Source organism: Ostrinia furnacalis, unplaced genomic scaffold (assembly GCF_004193835.3).
Source record: "Ostrinia furnacalis isolate ACB-3 unplaced genomic scaffold, ASM419383v2 OfSCF6522, whole genome shotgun sequence".
Lineage (NCBI taxonomy): Eukaryota > Metazoa > Arthropoda > Insecta > Lepidoptera > Crambidae > Ostrinia > Ostrinia furnacalis.
Window position 1 is genome coordinate 307717 of NW_021136761.1, and position 22773 is coordinate 330489.

Genomic DNA, 22773 nt, shown 5'->3' on the forward strand with positions numbered 1-22773 from the left:
CTCCTAAGGTATGGCAACACTGGAGAAATTTCTTCACCCAAGCGAAACCTCTCGACAGGACACACAACCGCCTCATACAACTCGACTTTCCAAAGTGTTGCCAACTACTCGAAAAATGCATTCTAATATTTCGAAATTTTCAACTTTTTACAAAATGGCCGCCCACGCCGCCGCCATCTTGATTTTCTGACATTTCGGATTTTTCCCATAATCTGGGTCGTATATGCGACCAAACGTCATTTTTATTTTTTTTCTGCCATAATTCTTTCTGTCTGTCACTAACTTTAAAGACACCCATGTCGCGAAAATTTGTTTTCCCCGTAACTTTCAGTGTTGCCAGACTTTTTTCATAAAAATGGTGAAATGTCATTCGGGTCCCCAAACGTCACCAGATTGCATACCAAGTTTTTGGAATTTTTGGAAATTTCCATTTTCTACTATCCGGGGCCGTGGTGGAAAATTTTCTACCAAAATGGTAGTTTTTTCCGATTCATGGCAACACTCGAATAACAGACCAACAATCGCTCGGAACATTGTACCCCACTCCGGTGTCACCATCTACCGGAAAATTGCTGTCAAAGTTTAGAAATTTTTTGATCGCAACAAAATGGCCGACGGCTCAGCTGCCATCTTGTTTTTTGATAATCTGTGAATGGGGCTCTGAAGCAGACTATATAAGTCACAAATACCCAAAAGAATTTTTCAAAAACAATGGCGCATCTCGGAGTGACACCTCCCTAAAAACACCCCGAAATCGCATTTTCAATCCAAGATGGCGGCGCGGCCATTTTGTTTTTCTACTTTTTTCTCAATTTTTTTTAACACACCTTGGCAACCCTAATGAACTCCCAAAAAGGAAAAAATTCAGGATGAAAAACAAAAAAGTTGGAGTTTCAAAAAGTGCCGCCATTTTGTTTTTTGGTTCAAAAAATATACTAAAGCTGGCAGTCGAAAAATCTAGTTTAAAACAAACACTAACAATTTTACCCCTCTCCCCTCTAAATACCCTAAAAATACCCCTGATCAGTCAGTGAGTGAGTGAGTGGTAATCGAGCTTTATATAATATAGAAGTTGGCTCAAGCGTAACTACCTATTTTTGAAGAAGTGACTCTGGATTCTTCTACAGACACATTTTTGGGGTAAAAACCTTTCCTTTAATGAAATGAAGTTTAGAACTAGGCTTTTAAATGGTAATATAGTATAGTAATATTAGTGGGAAGTGGGGATGCATACGTTTGAAAGTGCTTGTCGCGGGTGGGTCGATTTTTATGATGACCAGTGTAATTTCATCTTATTGTAATATTTTGGCCTTAACATTAGACTATGGGCAAATCACAATTATGCATATCATGCCTTAATTTGACTGAACGAACGAACAAGCAAGTTGATTCACACCCTAATTATTGAAGGTAAGTAGACCAATCTCAAACCTAAAGATTGTTGCTCACTAATGATTGTGATTAGAGGATTGAACGAAGGATCGATGCTTGTTCCTCCAAAGATAAAACGACAAAAATAAATTTTGTCGCTTCCTCAAACACTAATTCTACACATTCTTAATTCGCATTATAATACGCAGATGAGAAAATATTCAAGCAACATTCATGCAACAAACAAAACAACTATCTTAATCCTTTATTACGATTTTTCCTCTGACAGTAAAAAAGTGCTAACCTATAATTAATCGAAATAACTGTTTATTATTGGTCGTCAGTTGTCACCAGATCTACAATTTTTATTCAATTTAGTTCTGAACTTCGGAAAACAAGATTGTTTCGAACTTTGCTGTTAAAATATAAGATTTTGAAATCTAAAATAGAGTAGATTTATCTTTGATGATGATGATGTACCTCAAATCTTGGTTTAAATCCCACGCCAGAACTTTTAGATTCATCTAACCACCACTACTTAACCATAGGTTATAGTAATCCAAAATACCATCTACGTGGTAACCTTTTTGTCTGCCTCACACTGTAGTCACAAACTCAAATTATTTTACATTGTGATTTGTTCGTGTTTGTGACTGAGTTGCATTGTCACCGCTTGCAATAGTTAGCGGTTAAACTTTATCGTGGAACCAACTTTGTTTCCTGGTTATTATGGTCAATGAGGAAAGTAAACATATCTAGAGTCACCACAAGCTTCGAGAAAGTCCAGCAGTCATATTTAGACATTCTAATTGAGTAGTAACAAAGTAGTGAACCCAGAATCATTAAAATAATATTTGAAAATGTGGGATAAACTTCGTAAATTCGGCCTGCAGTACTGCGATCTACCAACGATGCTGTGGAACGTCTGTTTCATGCTCAGAGCTCTTACCGTCAGTGTGGACAGCAGGAACCCGGCTAGTAAGTATGGATAATGTGATTCAAGACAGAATACTTATACTAAATTTCAGCTCACTCAGTTGAGGAGAACTGGTCTTAAATTCAGTTGCAAGATTTCTCCTACACTAACAAACAAGCGAAGTCAATATACCTAAAGCTTGTAAAAACTGCAACATGCTTAATGCTCATGAAAGAAAAATGCTATATTGCCCTAGATAACATAATTGAAAGCTCCTAAAAATTAAAAGGGGAGCCCCCTTTACTAATAGTAACTTTACTAACTTTAAATTAATGAAACTTCATTAACTAGAAGGTTGCAATCTCTACGCAATTATATAGTCTTCTACACAAAAGAAGTTCTCATATCACCAGTATCTATCTGATAGAAGAAATCAGACAGTTTCCTAACATCCAAACTACTACTTCATGCTCTAACCAGGCCTCCGTCACTCGCCTATGCCGGCCGAGATAATTACCTACAGCGCGCGACAACTTCAAGTTGCAAATCAGTCCGGGCCGCCACGCGCCTGTTTGCACACGCGTATCTATACACGCTCGGTCGATCATAGTCGCAATCAAGGTTTATTGTTCCAACAGCACTGTTATTCTTCTTTAAAGAAAAATTGTAATATTTAGGAATAATATAACTGTAGTGAAAAAATAATAAAAAAAACTACACTTTTTAAATAATAAATTATTTTGAAATACTTATGACAAAAAACTATAGCAAAAAAATTATTTTAGCTAATAAAAACATTAACTTTACTTCACCGTGTCTATTTTCCGACACTACACCTTTTAAAACTGTTTGTTTAATTTCGAATTATCGCAACACTGAAGTTTATTAATAAGTACTTTAGAGATGGTACGATTATACAAACTCCACTAGATTAAAGTTTTCTAATCGTAAATACAATAAATACTTCTTAAAATTAAGTTTTTATTTATTTTACTTTGCTCATACAACCCTGACACTTGAGCGGTGACGTAGATCAATTCTAAACACAAAAAAAATGCGTTCTTGTGAGCGTAGTAGTAAGGTGCGATTTCGAATGCACCATGTGCGTTGGATATTTTGCATTATTATTATTACCGTTAAAATGTCGGCATCTGATCCTACACAAAGGAGTGCAATTTCTGTTGCTACTATATGTATTCTGTGCTCTAACTTACAAAAATACCCATAATATTTTACATTTCTAAGACCCAAACTACTATTTCATGCACTACCTTACAGGGATACCCATAATCTTCTACATATTCACCACGGTCATATCCGCCTGCTACTTCTACGTGTACCTCGTGTCCATGGTGTGGTTCGTGTTCTGGAAGTGCCGCGAGACCGGTGACGTCATCGCCGCCATGATCGTCTTCTCGCTCGGCATCAGCAGCGAGATCGGCCCTTGCAAGTTGTTCTATATGTTTATGTACGAGTAAGTTGTCAAAGGTGTGATCATAAAAATCTGCTTTATCTATATCTATATCTATTATATAAAAGAAAGTCGTGTTAGTTACTCCACTTATAACTCAAGAACGGCTGAACCGATTTAGCTGAAAATTGTCAGGGAGGTAGTTTAGAGCCAGGAGAAGGACATAGGATACTTTTTATCCCGTTCGAAATTAAAAAAAAGTCTGCTTATTTATTGCCATTAAGGCGGAACAAAGTTCGCCGGGTCAGCTATCTATATATATAAAAGAAAGTCGTGTTAGTTACTTCGCTTATAACTCAAGAAGAACGGCTAAACCGATTTAGCTGAAAATTGTCAGGGAGGTAGTTTAGAGCCAGGAGAAGGACATAGGATACTTTTTATCCCGTTCGAAATTAAAAAAAAAGTCTGCCTATTTATTGCCATTAAGGCGGAACAAAGTTCGCCGGGTCAGCTAGTTTCCAATAAAAGCCCTAACTTACGTTGGGAGGCATATTTCTACAATCCGGTCAAGTTAACTGCACACCTAGCGACCATGACGTCACATCGACGCTCTGGTACAGACGGGGCGAACGCGGGGAGGTGTGCGGGTATGTGGGAGGGAGAGTCGCATTCAGCAAGGTGCGCAATGGGGATGTTGCCTGGGTCAAAAAGCAAGAGTTTTAATTAGTCCGTCAGTTAACTTATAAAAAAATACTCTACACGTATTTTTCACTTTTTCAAACTAATGAAAATTTAAAGAGATAAAGCGCCCCAAAGTTCATAAGAAGAGGCCCGTGACGTCAACGCTTGCTTAAAAATGCCGCACGTTGTGACGTCGTGCGCAACTTCAACGCACCATAACTATGTAATTATTTGTTAGATTGACAAATAAAAATATATGTGTCCAATATTTTTTGATATTAAACATTACGGACTAAAAAAATTTTTTTAGGCAACTAGCCTAATGAAGGTATTTTTCTCATGATTTGAGCTGCCTATATGTACATATACTTCTATTATAGGTAAATGACTACTACACTAGTAGACCATTTAGATGCTATACTATTCGCAACTCACTGTCCGCAGGAAAGTAATCAAGAACATCGTCGATGGATACTTGGCTTGCGATGCTCAGACTCTGAAAAGCGACCGTTTCCGCCAGAATTTGCTGAAAGGCCTGAGAGTCGTAAAGAAGCGTGGCCTAATCTTCTGGATGGTCATCATTGGGAATGGCACGATCTACATCATGAAGCCCATCGTCACACCTGGAAGGCACATCATGGAAGATTTGTTCATCATCTATGGTAAATATACCTTCACCACAAAATAATCTTATACCACAGAATAATAATAAGTACTGCTTATACATACAGAGAGCCAAATCTGTTGCAATTGAGCTCCTGTATCTTTGTATCTTGTCTTGGCGGGAACGTCCCGTTATTCCTGTATATTCATTGAGAAATTTATTTATTTATTTAATTAAAATGCAAATACATCAATTCAATCAGAGTTTGACCTACAGTTATTATACCTACCGCATATCTTTTTATCTTTTTTCAGGCCTCGAACCAATGTTCGAATCACCAAACTATGAGATAGGCTTTCTCCTCACCGCTGGAGGCGTAATCTGCACATGCTACCTCCCTGCCAACATCACAGCCCTACTCACGGTGCTCATCGGCTACACCGAAGCCACCATGCTGGCCCTTAGCGAGGAGCTCGTCCACCTATGGAGTGATGCCCAGGAACACTACAATAAATACCTCTTAGAAGCCGAAGCTGACAACGCATTGGTCACCTCAAACGATGATATCAAAAACCAAATCATCAACAAATACATCAAACAGAAATTAGAAGAAATAGTAAAAATCCACACAACCAACATCAATCTCATCCAGCAAATCGAGCACGTATTCCGAGGGGCCATAGCTGTAGAGTTTCTTCTACTCATAACTGGTCTTATATCAGAACTGCTCGGGGGACTCGAAAACACCTACATCGAAATGCCTTTTGCACTGATGCAAGTCGCGATGGATTGCCTGACCGGCCAGAGGATGATGGATGCGTGCGATAAGTTTGAAAACTCTGTATATGATTGCAAATGGGAGAACTTCAATGTTGCCAACATGAGAACTGTGCTGCTGATGCTTCAGAACGCGCAGAAGACCATGGTGCTATCTGCCGGAGGAATGACTCAACTGAGCTTCACGTGTCTGATGACTGTGATAAGATCGATCTACTCCGCCTACACGACACTGCGGTCAATGATGGCGTAATACTACACAGAAAATAGATTTTTAACCTGATAGTAGCGTTTACAATTCATTAGCAAACAAAGACAATATTAGTTTGCAATATCGATTAGCAAAACAATTATAAAAAGTAAATTTTGAGTTTCACGGCTTTCTATGGATGACGTATACAGTAGGCAAACACTACACCTGTAATTTAGTAATTAGCCAACATATACATTACTGAAAATAAAAAATATGAAAGTAGGTATCTTTTGATTTTTACGAACCTCAATGACTCAATATCCTTTAACTTCCCGACAGTTGTCAATGCAGTTATTTCATACACACGAGCATTAGTGAAACAAATGAAGAAAATAATTAACATTCTGCTCAGCAGATTCGCCATTAAAGTTTTGATTTAATTTGACATTATGAAGATTAAAGTTAACATTTTGCCGGTATCAAAATTTAAAGCTAGGGAGGGCAAGAACTCTAGATTCGATTTTCGCAAACTAGGCCTCAAGTACTGTGATCTACCAACTATGATAGACAACGTAGCCATATTCCTCAGGGTGTTGACTCTTAATATTGATAATAGGCACAAGGAACGTAAGTATCGACTATCTTAAACGCAAGAGCTTATAAGAAAATAAAGAAATTTTAAATTTTGAATTTTTGAATTTAAGATTGACAAATCTTGTGCTGAATGTTTGCAATTAACTGTTAAGTTGACCTAATTTATTAATCACCTCAAATGAAAGAGTTAAATTAACGGAATCTAGATTGGATTTAACACCAACACGGTTAAACCGCTGGCTGCCTCTAGTTCAAAGCTTCATAGATGACTACTATTATAATACTATTATAATTAATGCTCGACTTGGTGGGGGCACTGCCGTGCCCCCAGATTCGTACGCGTGGACCCCGTTGTACCCCCTCACGAGTTGAATTTTGCAAAATCCCGCCTTAGTGAGCACCTACGTTCTAAAAGGAACCCCCATGCAAAATTTGAGACTCCTAGCACTTGTAGTTTCTGAAATTTCGTTATGAGTGCAGTGACCTTTCGCTTTCACCTATGTCTTTATTATGCTCATTACCCTAACCCTTTATTACTCTTCTTTGCCTTCCAGGAATACCCCTCTGGTCCTATCTCGTCACCATCAGCACAGCTTCAGCGTACTTCTTCGTGTTCGTAGTCTCAGCCATTTGGTTCGTGAAGGAGCGCTGCGTGGCCGAACACGACCTTTTGAAAGGCATCATTATGTTCTCGCTGTGCGTCTCGAGTGAGATCGGCAATGCTAAGTTTGCTTATGTCTACTTATACAGGTGTTATTCTTAGCTTTATTATTTCGTTATAAGTTACTTGCTTGTCGGACACTACTTGCTTGTTTTTATCAAAGTGTAGCGGAGTAATATTGTCAATCTTTTCATCTCTGTTAAAGCACCATCTCTCTTTGAAATGTTGAATTAGATATTTTCAACCCAGTAAGTCATTGTCCCTAGTTCAAAAGAGTATATATACCCTTTTCATTGATAACCGTACACTCAAATTTGCTTCCAGGGATATTATCAGAAAAATTGTAGATGAGAGTTTAGAGTTTGATGCAAAAATAGTTCCCGGGAGTCGGTTTTCTAATAACGTTTTGAAATCTATGAGAAAGGCGAAGTTACGGGCCATGGTTTACTGGTTCATCATCATGGGGAATGGCATGGCGTATGTTGGCAAGCCGCTCTTCACTCCTGGGGGACATTTTATGGATAATGTCTTTACTATTTATGGTATGATTGAGTTACTTCACAAATTAATCAAATTAACATGACTTCAACAATTGATCACTGACAAAGCACTTCTGCTGACATCTGACAACTCCAGTTCAGAAGGTAATATCATTAGCAGTGCAATTAAGCTTAGATTTTTCATCTTGACAGGTCTAGAACCGATAGAGAAGTCTCCTAACTTCGAGTTTGGTTACGCCCTAGTCGCTGCCAGCGTCTGGTTCCTTTGCTATGTCCCAGCCAACGTCACCTCCGTACTCATAGTCTTCGCGGGCTACATCGAGGCACAAATGCTGGCCCTCACCCAAGAACTGCTCCACATCTGGGCCGACGCCGAACAACACTACGCCAATATCAACCTTAACACCCTAAAAAGAGGAACGTTTGTCGACGCCAAATACAAGAAAAGAGTCATCAACGAGTTCATAACTATGCGACTCCATGATATAATAAGGAAGCATGCGACGAATGTGCACATTCTACATTTGCTGGAAGAAGTATTTAAAGGGGCGATAGCTTTCGAATTCCTGTTCCTAATAATGGGTTTGATAGCTGAGCTGCTGGGTGGTCTGCAGAACACGATTCTGGAGATGCCGTATGCGTTTGTGCAGGTAGCTATGGACTGTTGGACTGGCCAGCGAGTAATGGACGCCAGTGCACAATTCGCAGCAGCTGTGTACGCTTGCAACTGGGAGATGTTTGACGTCCCGAATATGAAGATTGTACTGCTGATGCTGGCTAGTGCACAGAAGACCATGAAACTCTCTGCTGGGGGCGTGACGATGCTGAGTTTCGAATGCCTCATGAGTGTCGTTAAGAATATTTATTCCGCCTACACGACACTGCGATCTGCTTTTACTATTAACACGCATGCACATTAGTCTAATTGTAGGCAATACCACAGAATAATAATGTACTGCAATACTTACCATTTCTATAGGTTTGATTTTGGAATATGTAATAAATTAATTTTGCTTTATTTTCTTTAGTTTCGCTTAAAAATACATTTTCTTAGTTAACACAATTATTGTCTATTACATAATACCAATTTTTTTAATATTGTATTTTACTAAAGCTATGTTAAAGAAAACTACTTTTCTCTATTTAGTTATAACTAACCTTTTCTACAATTACGTTCTAAAAGTACCAAAGAAACCATCATCATGTCATCACATCTATACCATCACCATCTCTACCTCATGCCTTCAGACTAAAGGGGCACACTGTTTATTTAATCATTAAAAGTATTTACTAAAAATCACTTTTAGAAAAAAGATTCGGTACCCTTTTACAGTCGCCATCATAACCAAGACATCATGATCCCTGGTCTTGTCCTAAACTCCTTAGCGTGGAAGGTCAGCGTAGCTGGACCTTGAGCAAGTGTCCGCTGACTGGTCGGAGCGCCAGGTCAACCCTAAGCCTCAAGTTCTCAGCATCAGAAATAATGCGGAGCTCTCTCACACAATAAGCTAGCGCCGTTTTGAGGAAGGCCATGGCGTATTTTTTACCTGAAAGGGAGGATAATGGCACCTATTAGAACTACAGTATAAACTTAGCAAACAAAAGACATTGTTATGTCACACTAGTTCCTGTCCGTGCCTGGTTCGTGTGGAAAGTATTCTCAAAACCACTGGAGAGTCCCTACTCTGTATGTACCGGAGAAGATGACCAAAGGTGGTGCATGGTACATAGTACACAGATTTGCCAAACTTAAGTGGCGAATCAGACATTGAAATTGATCGCCATTGGGGAATTAGGTAAGCGTCATTCAATGAGAGAAGCGCAATACCGGTCACTGTGGAAATCCTTGGGGGAGGGCTTTGTCCAGCAGTCGACGTCTTTGGATCTCAGTGAATACCTCACGCTGTATCATTGGCACTTAGAGGTGGATATCTCGTTGCGGGTTCACTTACTTAACAAGAGCACCGACTGTAGCTGAAGGCCAATAGACCCGTAGCGTGTGTGCAAGCCAGGTCTGCTTTCAGCCAGCGCTTGGAGCGGTAGCTCAGAACGTCAGCGTCCCACAAATGCCGCATACCATATCTTGGGCGCTGTGAAGTGGTAAATGCCTTACCTATACAAGAACGTCTTCCGTAGCTAAACGCCAGTAGACCCGTAGCGTGTGTGCAAGCGAGGTCTGCCTCCAGCCAACACTTAGGTTGGTAGCACAGGACTTCAGCACCACACAGATGCTGAACGTCCTGTCTTGGGCGCTGTGAAGTGGTATGACTCACCTATACAAGAGCGCCGGCCGTAGCTAAAGGCCAGTAGACCCGTAGCGTGTGTGCAAGCGTGATCTGCCTCTAGCCAGCACTCAGGGCGGTAGCTCATAACATCAGCTTCTCACAAATGCCGCATGCCATGTCTTGGGCGCTGTAAAGTGGTTAATGCCTCACCTATACAAGAGCGCCATCCGTAGCTGAAGGCCAGTAGACCCGTAGCGTGTGTGCAAGCCAGGTCTGCTTTCAGCCAACGCTTGGAGCGGTAGCTCAGAACGTCAGCGTCCCACAAATGCCGCATACCATATCTTGGGCGCTGTGAAGTGGTAAATGCCTTACATATACAAGAGCGTCTTCCGTAGCTAAACGCCAGTAGACCCGTAGCGTGTGTGCAAGCGAGGTCTGCCTCCAGCCAACACTTAGGTTGGTAGCACAGGACTTCAGCACCTCACAGATGCTGAACGTCCTGTCTTGGGCGCTGTGAAGTGGTATGACTCACCTATACAAGAGCGCCGGCCGTAGCTGAAGGCCAGTAGACCCGTAGAATGTGTGCAAGCGTGGTCTGCCTCTAGCCAGCACTCAGGGCGGTAACTCATAACATCAGCTTCTCACAGACGCCGCACACTTTGTCTTAGGCGCTGTGAAGTGGTATGACTCACCTATACAAGACCGCCGTCCGTAGCTAAAAGCCAGAAGACCCGTAGCGTGTGTGCAAGCGTGGTCTGCCTCTAGCCAGCACTCAGGGCGGTAACTCATAACATCAGCTTCTCACAGACGCCGCACACTTTGTCTTAGGCGCTGTGAAGTGGTATGACTCACCTATACAAGAGCGCCGGCCGTAGCTGAAGGCCAGTAGACCAGTAGCGTGTGTGCAAGCGAGGTCTGCCTCCAGCCAACGCTCGGGTTGGTAGCTCAGGACGTCGGCGTCTCACAGATTACGCACTCTGTGTCTTGGGGCTGTGAAGTGGTATGACTCACCTATACAAGAGCGCCGGCCGTAGCTAAAGGCCAGTAGACCCGTAGCGTGTGTGCAGGCGAGGTCTGCCTCCAGCCAACGCTCGGGCCGGTAGCTCAAAACATCGGCGCCCCACAGACGCCGTGAACGGCCCGCGCCCCAAGCGTTGATGCCGCAAGCGGTGTCTTTGGGGATCGTGAAGGTAGCTGAAAGGATATGATAGTTTCAATTCACTAGGTCTCCACTGCGGGAGCACGACTCTACCTAATTTACCAGAGGGAAACAAAATTGAGAAATGGTTGAAGAAAGGAAGACAAAAAATCCATAACTCATCTGTGTCAATCATTCAAATCAGAAAAATCCAACGCCTCAAATGGGACATAACCTTTCAACCTTTCGCTTGACTGGTGATTCCTCTGCCCACATTTAGATGTTGGTAAAGCTGCTGGTTCTGGAATGGAGGCCGCGTACCGGAAAACGCAGCGTGAGACGTCCACCTACAAGGTGGACCGACGACATCGTAAGGTAAGACAGGGAAGCGCTGGACGCAGGCCGCTACCAATAGATCAACATGGAAAGCATTGGGGGAGGCCTATGTTCAGCAGTGGGCGTCCTATGGCTGAAATGATGATGATGATGAAAGCTGCTACTATAACACTGTAAGCCGACAAGTTTAAGTATTGAAAATTATAAATGTAAAAATTGTCAATTTCGTCAAATTGTTAAAATTAAGTTTTGTGTAGACAGCAAATAAAACTAAATCTTAGAAATCTTATACCAGTTGTAATAGCTGCTTTTTAAAAAAAAATATACCTACATTTTGACGTTTTTACTGACCTAACTTCAAGTCCTTGTCAGCGTATCTCATGACGACAGGCGCTGGAGGATAGAGCCGCAGCGTCTCATAGATGACCGCCTCGCAGTACTTCATCTGCGCTAGGTCTTGCTTTTGGACGGCGCGTTTACTGTCGCCGAATATTTCCTTCAACCTGAAATAGTTACAGAATCCACTCATCGTACGAGTACACACTAAAAAGAGGAAGCCCACATCTGTCTTGTATTATTTACCGAACTTTCTCAACTCAAAGGCTTTGGGTTCAATTCCGAGGTGTGACAATACGGTAGTGAAAAAAAAACGATTTAAAGATAAAGATAAAGATATTTTTATTTATCAGAAGATGCTTTTTTTATCCACAACGAAGAAGTTCTTGGCCTGTATCTCACCTGATGGTAATTGATGATCAGGCCGAAGGTGGAAGCGAGCTTCACCCGGAATCCTCAACCACGAGTCCACGAAGGAACTAGCTATCTTATCTCTAACTGCCGGAACACAACAATGATGTTAACATTTTTGTTATGGCGATATGTGTTTCGTGTTTTTCGTGTTTGTTTACAATTTGTTTAGTAGGTACGTTGACGACACGAATGTAGGTATCTTATTACAAAAAAGATATAAAAAATGCCTCTGATACGACCCGTGCTGTGTCTGACGTCCATGGTGATTCATTAGCTTTGACATCACGGCTGTGATCTCTGTCTAGTCCGAGTGTTTTGGAACTATACCCAAAAAACAGTCATTAAAGTAATGTATTCTAATTTATTAGGCCTTTAAAAAGCACTTTAATACGAACCTGTCCAAAAAAACCATGGCACTGCTTCAGAAAAATAAATGTACACCAGTATTGAGAAAATTACTCACAGCAGGAACAAGATATCCCTTTTTAACATTAATCTCCGTCAGTGATTATACATCATTTTCATTCCTTCTACTCACTTTTCACTAGGTAGGTGTCCACCTTCGATTTCAGCTGCTCCACGACGATGTTCTTCAACGTTGATGTAGGCAGCACTTATATTTTAGTTCTAACTACTCACTCTTCATACAGCTTGTTCTTCACGTCATCATTACAACCAATCATGAGCAGATAGTAGAACAGTGGTAGCGGCGGTCTATTGTGCGTTCACGATGATGGTGTCCACTTCTGCCTTCAGCTGTTCAAGGTAGTGCTCTCGATTCTCTCGCTGATTTATAGGAGAATGTATCCCTTTGATATTGATATCGTTTCGTTTCAGCCAAATGACGTCCACCGCTGGACAAAGGCCTCCCCCAAGGTTTTCCACAGTGAACGGTTCTCCGCTGCCCGCATTCAGGTTCTTCCCGCGACCTTTACCAGATCGTCGGTCCACCTAGTAGGAAGCCTGCCCACGCTACGTCTTCCAGCCCGTGGTCGCCACTCGAGAACTTTTCTGCCCTGACATTGATATAACCAGTGCTTATACTAACTACTCACTCTTCATATAGCTTGTTCTGCACATCGTCATTGCAGCCAATCATAAGCAAGCAATAGAACAGCGTGGTGGCCACGGTTTCTTGTCCTCCTACAATGATGGTATCCACTTCTGCTTTTAACTGCTCCAAGGTCATGTTCTCGTCCCTCTCACTGATCTCCAATAGAATGTCCAAGAACGACTTGAACCTCATTTCTGATGGATCTAAATACACGAAGACATAAGTATTATTATCGCATCACAAGGAAAATACAAATTAATGGAAATCATTGCTCGTTGCTTTGCAATTCAGTTTTTAGACTAAGTACTTACTTTCTTTGAATGGTTTGGTTTATATAAACGCATGCAGTGTTTACCTACTATTATATATTGTACTCTTAGAACATAGTATCAATGGATTTTTTTGTTATATTGTATGTATTATTGTTGGTAAACCAATAAATAAAAAAAAAAAAAAAAAAAAAAAAAAAAAAAAAAAAAAAAAAAAAAAAAAAAAAATTGAAGAAAATTCTTACCTGCTTCTTTTTCTACGACTCCAGACTTTTTCTTTTCCTCCCACTCCAGTTTTCTTCGGTTTATGACCTGAAAAATGTTGATTGTATTAGTTCCAAACCTATAGGAATGTAAATGAATGATTTACCTATTCTTAATCGGATTTACATTTGATACAACATCTTTGCACACCCAAAATTCAAATTCAACTTATTTAATGTATTAAGAGATAGGCAAATGAAACAAAACGGAAAATAATGCGTATACGCACAGTGTCAGACACGTTGTGTATGACGTCAATGCACTTCATGAACTGCTTGTGGGATGACGAGAGCCGGTATAGAGGCCCCCAATGCTGAAAGAGGTTGAGGCCGCGCCGGATGAGAAGCTTCACAGCCATGTTGAAGGAAGCATAGTACTCCGCTGTTACGATGCTGTCCGTTATGTCTGGGACGCCCAGGGCCGTCTCTGGAAGGCAGACGGAATGAAGGAAATGTAAGGTCTTCTCAGAGTAGAATACAACCACCCCCCACACTTCCCGTGGATTTTGTAAGAGGCAACTAAGGGAGAAATGTGCGAATATGAGGCCTCCTGAACCCATCTATCCTCCCTTATTCCTCTGCTAAATTAGAAGGTGATCCTCATTCAAGGGAGAAAAAATGACTTAATGTAGATAATAATTTTGTCCGTCAGCTTCCACCCTATTTATTCGCGTCCAAAAGATGCACAAACAAGTTGCACTGAATACCAGTCCATCTTGTCTGTGCAAGGCCATTGTGAAACGCCTTAGCTGACAGTGCTGACACCAGTCTTCTAAAAGATTTCGTTTTTAATTTTGTCTAAAAAGGACTGTTACTATATCCTAACTATCCTAACTAATATTATAAATGCGAAAGTAACTCTGTCTGTCTGTCTGTCTGTCTGTCTGTCTGTTACGCTTTCCCGCTTAAACCTCGCAACCGATTTTGATGAAATTTGGCATAGAGATAGTTTGAGTCCCGGGAAAGAACATAGGATAGTTTTTATCCCGGTTTTTGAAACAGGGACGCGCGCGATAAAGTTTTTCTGTGACAGACAAAATTCCACGCGGGCGAAACCGCGGGCGGTAAGTTAGTTTATTAATATACAGTGTGTCCGGGCATGTAGTGATCAAACTTTATGGGCCAAATCTAGGGACAATTTTATCGATAAAAATACTTCAAATTTGGGGCTTGACCCATATGAACAAAGATACCCTTCCCAGCGGTTTCCATAGTAATCGGAATAGGTTGTGTGATTCTTTCAGGCAGTGCATTTTCGCATGTCGCGTGCGCTATGGAAACCGCTGGGAAGGGGTATCTTTGTTCAACAATTACGTCGAAACTAATTAGACGTAGACTAATAAATTTACATTAGTTTTGTAGAATAGCTCAAATACTAATAATACAATGAAAATAAAACATACCTTAACGACCTGGTTTTTCTTGTGTTGGAAAATAACCGAAAAAGAAGTGAAAAAAGTCATGTTTTTTTCTAATTAAATCCATTCTTACTCCCTTAAAATGTATGAAACTTGTATCTGTTTTCTACTTCTGCTAATAGATAATTTTATTGGCTATCGTATGATATAAAATTTTTGCTTATTAGTGTTAAGCTACCCACGCTTTCACTTGTTATTGAAGGAAGAGGTGAAAATTAAAAATTAAAAACTTAAATCCTCGTAATTTTGCGAGAAATGGGTCAAGCCCCAAATTTTAAGTATTTTCATCGATAAAATTGTCCATAGATTACGCCCTTAAAGTTTGATCACTACAAGTCCGGACACACTGTATAAGATTTAATCTTACTATGAGACGTAGCGCTCAATCACGACGACAAATTCTCCTAAAAAGACTTATATAACTTTAACTCACGGCAAACAGTCTCCAGCGTGGTATAAGCCAGGTACTTGTGCATGGCGTCAAACGGCTCCGCGCCGACTTCTTTCTTCAAGTTGCGCACGAGGTTCTGCGCTTGCGCATTGAACACGTTCTGGTAGCCATCCACGACGGTGGTGTTGAATGTGCCGGCCAGGTTCCTGATGTTGTGCTTCCAGATTGAACCTTAAGTGCGGGGTAGTAAAAGTCATTGGTGAAGTGGTGAGTGATAAAATGATAAAATATGCTCCCTGTCAACCAGACTTATCTTGAATGGAAATATTGCTAAATTGTGAGTGCATTTATAATAAAACTCAAGGTTGTAAAGTCAGAAGGCAAACTCAACGACTCTTTCGAAGGTCAAATCTGCTAGATCAATTCCCCAATATCTCGTAAGAAAAAAGATTTAACACAACAAAAAAGTGTACATTTCGTAAACGTGATTTGGAGCTTACCACTGTACTGTAACACCATTTTATTCTGAATAGCTTCGTCTGCAACACGTTTTTGCTGTCAATGAGAGACAAGACTTCCAGAATCCAGGATAAATTATGTTCGTTCGTTTCAGCCAAATGACGTTCACTGCTGGACAAAGGCCTCCCCCAAGGTTTTCCACAATGAACGGTCCTGCGATGCCCGCATCCAGGCTACTCCCGCGACTTTACCAGATCGTCGGTCCACCTAGGCCTGCCCTCGCTACGTCTTCCAGCCCGTGGTTGCCACTCGAGAACTTTTCTGCCACAACGGCCATCGTCTCTACGAGCTATGTGCCCCGCCCACTGTTACTTGATTTTAGCAATTCTGCGAGCTATTTCGGCTAAATTATGTATTTAATGATAGTTACCCGGTCCAGTAACGAGCCCGTTGCCCAGCCAGGGCCGCGCGAAGCTGTAGTAGTAAGGCTTTTCTATGAAGGCGTTGGTCACCGTCTTTATATCTTCACCGCCGGTAAACACTAAAAGAAATATTAGGTAAAAAATCCACAGAAAACAACTTATTGACACCCGAATTCACCCGATCAACACGTATTTAGCACAAATTATGAAATAGTTTTAGGCCGGTTTTAATTTTCTACGTGTGGGTAGGATTACACAAAAATCATGAGGGTACCTAATGTCGTTTTTAGAGTTTTCCCGGACCTTATAAGAATGTTATACCTGGTTATACCCACAACCATAATTGTTTTATCATTAAGACACAAGTTGGTATCGGACGACGAACTACTGGTTTCTATGTATTTCTGTGAAGTACCATTCGTAGTAGGTAAGCGACACGTCATAAAAATACATAGAAAGTGACATGTCGCGGCGACATGTCTGCTGCTGCTGCTGCGTGCAGTCGGCTACGAGTCCACGATCTTACACCTTTATAGTTGGAAATAAATAATTGAGGCAATAAATAAAACCCAATGTTTATTCCTTTATTCACTTACTCAATGCGGGGACAGGTCCAATCCACAATAGAAATGGTAGGCTTTTTTCATCCGATATCGCTGACAACTCCGTTAAGGTACGCAGTATACCTGACAATATAATAATCACAGTATATTATGAACTGTAATAATAATTGTTAACTTCCTTCTTCAATATAACTATTATTGATATTGCAAACTCAACTAAATACAATGTGTCCCTACACTACAATTACCAACACACAACATACTCGTAGTATTATCTCTTCTAAAACATTAAGATACACTATACAAGAATGCATGGTAAAATCAGTGAACTGCTCCTGAATCGAATGTACCTACTACTGCTATTTCCATTTATTTATATTAACCGGCAGACAGTGGTGACTGAGTTTGTTGCGGCGCTTCTTCTCAGCACTTGCCAAATGTTGGTCTCGAAGCGCTGGTAGGGTAAAAAGATTAAGAGACATGTAGAGGCTTCTTAAGAGCAAAATGACGATTTGTAAGAACTATTTATTAGTCTAAACAAATAAAGAAATAAACCGTATAATGAACTTCAAAAACAATAATACCTGCACTTATGGCAGGTATCATTCATAGTCTTTTGTTCGTGCTTCTGGAATAAACATAGTGAATAGCAGAAAAGGCTTTAAACTGTAGTTCAGTTTCAGGGGCTTTTGCTTTTTTTTGTAGCTTTAATTTTTTGAAAATTCCGTATGCTCGTTTGCCTCCTGTGACATAAAAAAAAGAAAAGAAAATATTATTATTTAATCAAATCTGTGGTTAGAGTTATGCAAATAATATGGTTGAGTACCTAAATAAAGGTCCACCGGGTACCACCTTCCTGGGTATACCCCAAACACATTTGGCAAGTTAGCTCTATACTTTGGATGGACCTAGGCAAAGTAAATTTGTTTTTTCTATGACCCTGGCCTATCAAAACTCACCAATAATGTGTAGTAGATGGTATATAAAATTTGACACCAAAATATAATAACCCACACTTGATAGTTGGAATAACCATAAGACTGTTTGCATTGTTATGAGAATCCCGAAAACCCTAGGCCTGTGTGTGTATCCTGTGAATATATTTTTAAACAAACTCACGCTCCCCTCCTCCGAAGAACTTGTGCACGCTTCCAAAGAAAGGCAGCTCGGGGTAGCAAGGTAGCCCGGCCAGCAGCCGCCGCGCGCGCCGTGTGCGCAACCATATCGTGACCCACGCGGCCCACAGCGCGCATCCCAGCAACACCAGGCTTATGTACATCTGGGGGACAACGAGACACTTAGGGCTTGTCAGAAAATGAGGGCTATCGTTTTAGCGCTCACCAGTTAGCGCCACTGTAGAGTAAGGTCATGTCACTTGCTAGTAGCGAAGACAGTCAGTGGCACCAACTGGTGAGCGCTAAAGTGGTAGGAGGACTATCGCATTTGCACTCATCAAGATGGCGCCACTGTAGAGTAAGGTCCTGTCAATCGCCAGGGGTGCCAACTGTTAAGTATAAAAACGATAGCCCTCATTGACACTGTCACGCATTCTCGAGGCAGATTGGGGGCTATAAGCCAAAGAAAGGCAGCAAGGTAGCCTGGCCAGCAGCCGCCGCATGTATGATGTACCCATATCGTGCGTGACCCACGCGGCCCACAGCACCACCGCCAGTGACCGCCAGGAACACCAGGGTATACATCTGAGGAAATCGAGAGTAACACACCACTAACACTGCTACGCAGACTCGTGGCAGATTGGGGGCCATAAGCCGTAGCATAGGCCGGCCAGCAATCATCGCGCGGGTTGCGTTACAGGTAGGAATTGTTATCAACCGAAACTTGTTTTTTTAGATTTCTAAGGTCTTGTTACAAGTACGCCGACCGAATATTAAGTACGAGAATATTTCCATTATGGAAAAACCCTTTGAGCCTCCATTCTAGAAACCTATAAAATACGTACTTTCATGTAGGTACGTTCGTGGGTTCATCAAAACATAGAAGGTTGTAGGCTACTATGTGACAAATAACGCATACGTACAGGGAATTGACATCACGACTCAATTTTAATTGGATGTTGACCTTGATGCTAAAAACACTTTTTTATCTTCGACATAAGTGCTTGTTTACCTACTTCTAAAAAAGAGCGTAACGTGATCTTGTTAGTGACCACTTTATGCATGAAGTATAGTATCTTAATACCTAGATAATTAAAAGGTAGCAATTACATCTCTAGATGATGACGGTGGTTAGATATATTTTATTTAATTCACTTTAACAATCAACTTATCGCCGACTATAACTTTGATTGAAGCTATTATCTTGTAATTACTCGCTTTAAACAATTGAAAATATAACTACCTGCGTGTCTAGTTATCTAGTTAACCTAAGTGCTGGGTATTTTAATTACTAAACGCACTTCCTCTTCTTGTCCTTTGGTGGTATTCAAACCTACCTACCTACTAAGACCTAGAAAACACGAGTTCTCTAGGTCTTAGTAGGTAGGTCAAAAACATAACCCTCCTTCTGGCGCAGTCGGGTAAAAATAGATTCACTTGTTTACTTGAAAGTCATAAAAAAAGGAAAAACTTTGAAAAAGAAGCAAAAATTCTGGTAGGTTCATCATCGCGTAAATACTTATCTACCGCCATCTTCGATCTTCACAATCACATTTCCTATACGAGTTCCCGAACAAAATTTAAGATACTTCTAAGCTTGCGGTAATATAAACAAACATAATGATGACGTTACAGCAAGCTAAAGCGAATCATTTTAATTACGATTACAAGTATGTGAAGTCCAATTTAACACGATTTAGTGACGATTTAGTGCCGCCGTACAAAAATATCTGGTCAACTGTGGGATGACCTACAAGTCAAAAATCTTAATTTAGTAATAAAAAAAAATATATAAAAAGTAATAAAAGTTGACTTTAAATACCATTCAAAAAGAGATTTTCATGAATCGAACAATTAAACATTTCGATAACAACTAACTACCCTATATTTTGTGCCTTCATCGTTCATTCGCAAAAAATTAGGTACCTACCTGCAGAGTTCAAGGCAGCATTTTATTCTAGGTGCAGGTTTTGCTCACAAACTTATTATATTCTTCTTCTTTTATTTTGGACACTTCTAATATTTCTTTTAATGAATATTCGTGGCAACAGTTGACTATTTTCACGCGCGAGCCGCGCTTTCACGCCATTATTACGAAAGTTTTTTTTTATTTCTGTGCCACAGATTATTAAATTAGTTCATGACCAAACAGACCATAATGCACCTCTGATTAAAATGCTTTCGTTATTAAAAATAAGCTTGTTTTTAGTTAATTACTCAAAATCAATTTTACAAGCTTTTCAAGATATTATACGTAGTACTACTAATTTACACTTAATCTAGTGATTTTAAAAAGAGGTAAAAATACCTGAATTGTTGTTACCTAAAATTTAATCGTATTCGGTTTCATCGGATGAACAACGAATTAATGATTTAAGGGCTAAGATCTTCGACTAAATAAATACAGGGTGGAAACGATAAGTGATCTCACTCGATTATTTCTAAACTATACAAGATATCTAAAAATTAGTTACTGATCCTGAAAGTGCTTCACGAGCTCTATCCAACGGTATAAGTAATAGGTTACAGAATTAACTGGATCTGTCCGAAAATTCAATGTTTTCAGCCTCCATACTAAATGTATGCCGGCCACACAATAATAAGAAGTGTATTTTTTTTTATTAAACAATAAACACTTAAATTGAACTCGTAAGTTGCATTCTAATTTTAATTATTCATGGAAAATATTGGTTTTAGGCTTTACTTGCTATAATATTATCAAGACATGAGTGCCATGACTGTGGCAGTACTAAATGTATGGAATCTGGAAACATTGAATTTTCGGATAGATCCAGTTTATTTTGTAACTTATTATTGGTACCGTTGGATAGAGCTCGTGAAGCACTTTCAGGATCAGTAACCAGTTTTTGGATATCTTGTATAGTTTTTACTATTATGTGGTTTTACTAAATGTATGGAAGCTGGAAACATTGAATTTTCGGATAGATCCAGATTATTTTGTAACCTATTATTGATACCGTTGGATAGAGCTCGTGAAGCACTTTCAGGATCAGTAACTAATTTTTAGATATCTTGTATAGTTTAGAAATAATCGAGTGAGATCACTTATCGTTTCCACCCTGTATATGACCTACCTAGAACTAGGACGGTCTTATCCCTGAATGATGAAGCGATCTTCTTCCATATTTGATTTTTAAGATTTATTTTTATAACTACTATAGAGAATTCATAGGATGAACCTTATTATTCCTTAAAATAAAGCTTTACCTACAGTTTTTTTAAATGTATTAAATTATTCGCCTGGCGTAAAAAATGGTCTTACAAAATTCTCCTTACATTCTACATGTCAATAAACACTGTTTACTCACGTTTGTTGTGTCAGTTGTGTTCTGTTTAGACCTATAGCAGTGTAAGACTGTCACTGAGGCTGTGATTGTTTACCGCAGTAAGTATATACTTACACTTGGAGCAAGCAGGGGCGCATCTAGACTAGAATTATTTTTGTATGAAGGCCGGTACATCAAGCAAAATATTGTGTTAACTTGTTGCTTGGTGTGCTAGCGATGATGATGATGAAATTTGTACCGCCTAACACTAGCCTACAATTAATGCCAATTCGCATACAAAATCTGACCAAGGTTGTACACTTTTTTATAAATATGTATACTTTTTTTACGCTTTGTTTTTTTTATTGTCTATTGACTTTTCGATGTTCTATTTTTTATTAATACTGTCTCTTGAGGAAAAATAGACGGAATACGTGCTGAAACTGCATTTTATTGATACGACAGAATTAGAATAGTTAGTACGATTAACACTACTTTCCATTGTGGGCAAATTAGGGGAAAAATATTTTAAAATATCACTACCCCATTCTTTAAAGGAAGTAGGGAGATTTTGCTTGTCAGGGAAGAACCTTCATATCATAATCAAATTCAAATCGCAATGATTCATGAAAATGATTTATTTTCTTTGGAAACAACTATTGGAAACAATGGGAATAATAAATACATATGAATTTTAATTATTTAATTAAAAATTTAAGCCTGCAACTGGAAAAAATCCCTGAAAATATAATATGTTAAGACTTTAAAAGTTATTTAAAGTTTATTCATGTCCATTAATTTACTTACCTGAATCCGCACCTGTATCACTTTAAACGAGATACAGGAAATAATGTGAACTCGTGAATGAATTAATGTTTTACGAACTGTGCGCGAGGCATACTGTCATTACTGCTCCACGAGGAGCAAACCAAGCCTTCAAAGTTGGTAGGCTCTGGTTCTGTTTTTGTCTTCGTCATTCCCATTATTTTTATACTTTTTTCGAATTACCATTTGTCATGAAAACCTCATTAATTGCGCGATGGGAATACGAATTTCGAGATCTAGGTGATATTGTAATTTTACGTTAAATGCGTAATCAATAAATAATACTGTAAATTCAGGGTACCGAATAACAAAAAAAAATATTATTTTTGTCTGAGTCAGGCGTCAGGTCATAAGTACCTACGTGTGAGTTGTGACTAATAAAATCGTGCAGACAAACGTTAGTCAAATAAAAATCTTGTTGGACAATGCCAATAGAGTAAGTAATCTTATGTAGGATCAGCAAAACACAGGTGACGACGAGTGATTGTGGCTTGAAAATTACAAGTTACTTATGTACCTGATAATCATACAAACCTAACATTATAGTCAA

The 22773-nt window shown here is 39.7% G+C and overlaps 3 protein-coding genes across 5 annotated transcripts; 2 read left to right on the top strand and 1 right to left on the bottom strand.

The window, feature by feature from the left end:
• Nucleotides 1–2231: 2231 nt before the first annotated feature.
• On the top strand, nucleotides 2232–6193 carry LOC114362469 (Odorant receptor 67b). Its single transcript, XM_028317902.1, has 4 exons — nucleotides 2232–2349; nucleotides 3566–3761; nucleotides 4824–5041; nucleotides 5298–6193. The coding sequence occupies exons 1-4, from the start codon at nucleotides 2232–2234 to the stop codon at nucleotides 6011–6013; spliced, it is 1248 nt and encodes a 415-aa protein (XP_028173703.1). The 3' UTR covers nucleotides 6014–6193.
• A 122-nt stretch (nucleotides 6194–6315) lies between these two features.
• On the top strand, nucleotides 6316–8628 carry LOC114362478 (uncharacterized). Its single transcript, XM_028317911.1, has 4 exons — nucleotides 6316–6589; nucleotides 7102–7273; nucleotides 7533–7760; nucleotides 7803–8628. Exons 1-4 carry the CDS (start codon nucleotides 6403–6405, stop codon nucleotides 8626–8628), a joined length of 1413 nt encoding a protein of 470 aa, XP_028173712.1. The 5' UTR covers nucleotides 6316–6402.
• Nucleotides 8629–8806: 178 nt separating this feature from the next.
• On the bottom strand, nucleotides 8807–22301 carry Cyp366a1 (cytochrome P450 CYP366A1). Of its 3 annotated transcripts, none has more exons than XM_028317901.1 (11): nucleotides 22206–22301; nucleotides 18116–18275; nucleotides 17030–17119; nucleotides 16442–16552; nucleotides 15595–15783; nucleotides 13974–14170; nucleotides 13726–13792; nucleotides 13213–13414; nucleotides 11759–11910; nucleotides 10945–11127; nucleotides 8807–9255 (listed from the first exon to the last, which is right to left on the bottom strand). In XM_028317901.1, the coding sequence occupies exons 2-11, from the start codon at nucleotides 18273–18275 to the stop codon at nucleotides 9104–9106; spliced, it is 1503 nt and encodes a 500-aa protein (XP_028173702.1). In that variant the 5' UTR covers nucleotides 22206–22301; the 3' UTR covers nucleotides 8807–9103. The 3 variants fall into 3 exon arrangements, with proteins under 3 accessions (XP_028173702.1, XP_028173699.1, XP_028173701.1); XM_028317898.1 differs by lacking the exon at nucleotides 22206–22301 and adding an exon at nucleotides 21441–21498; XM_028317900.1 differs by lacking the exon at nucleotides 22206–22301 and adding an exon at nucleotides 20042–20180.
• Between the last annotated feature and the right edge of the window lie 472 nt (nucleotides 22302–22773).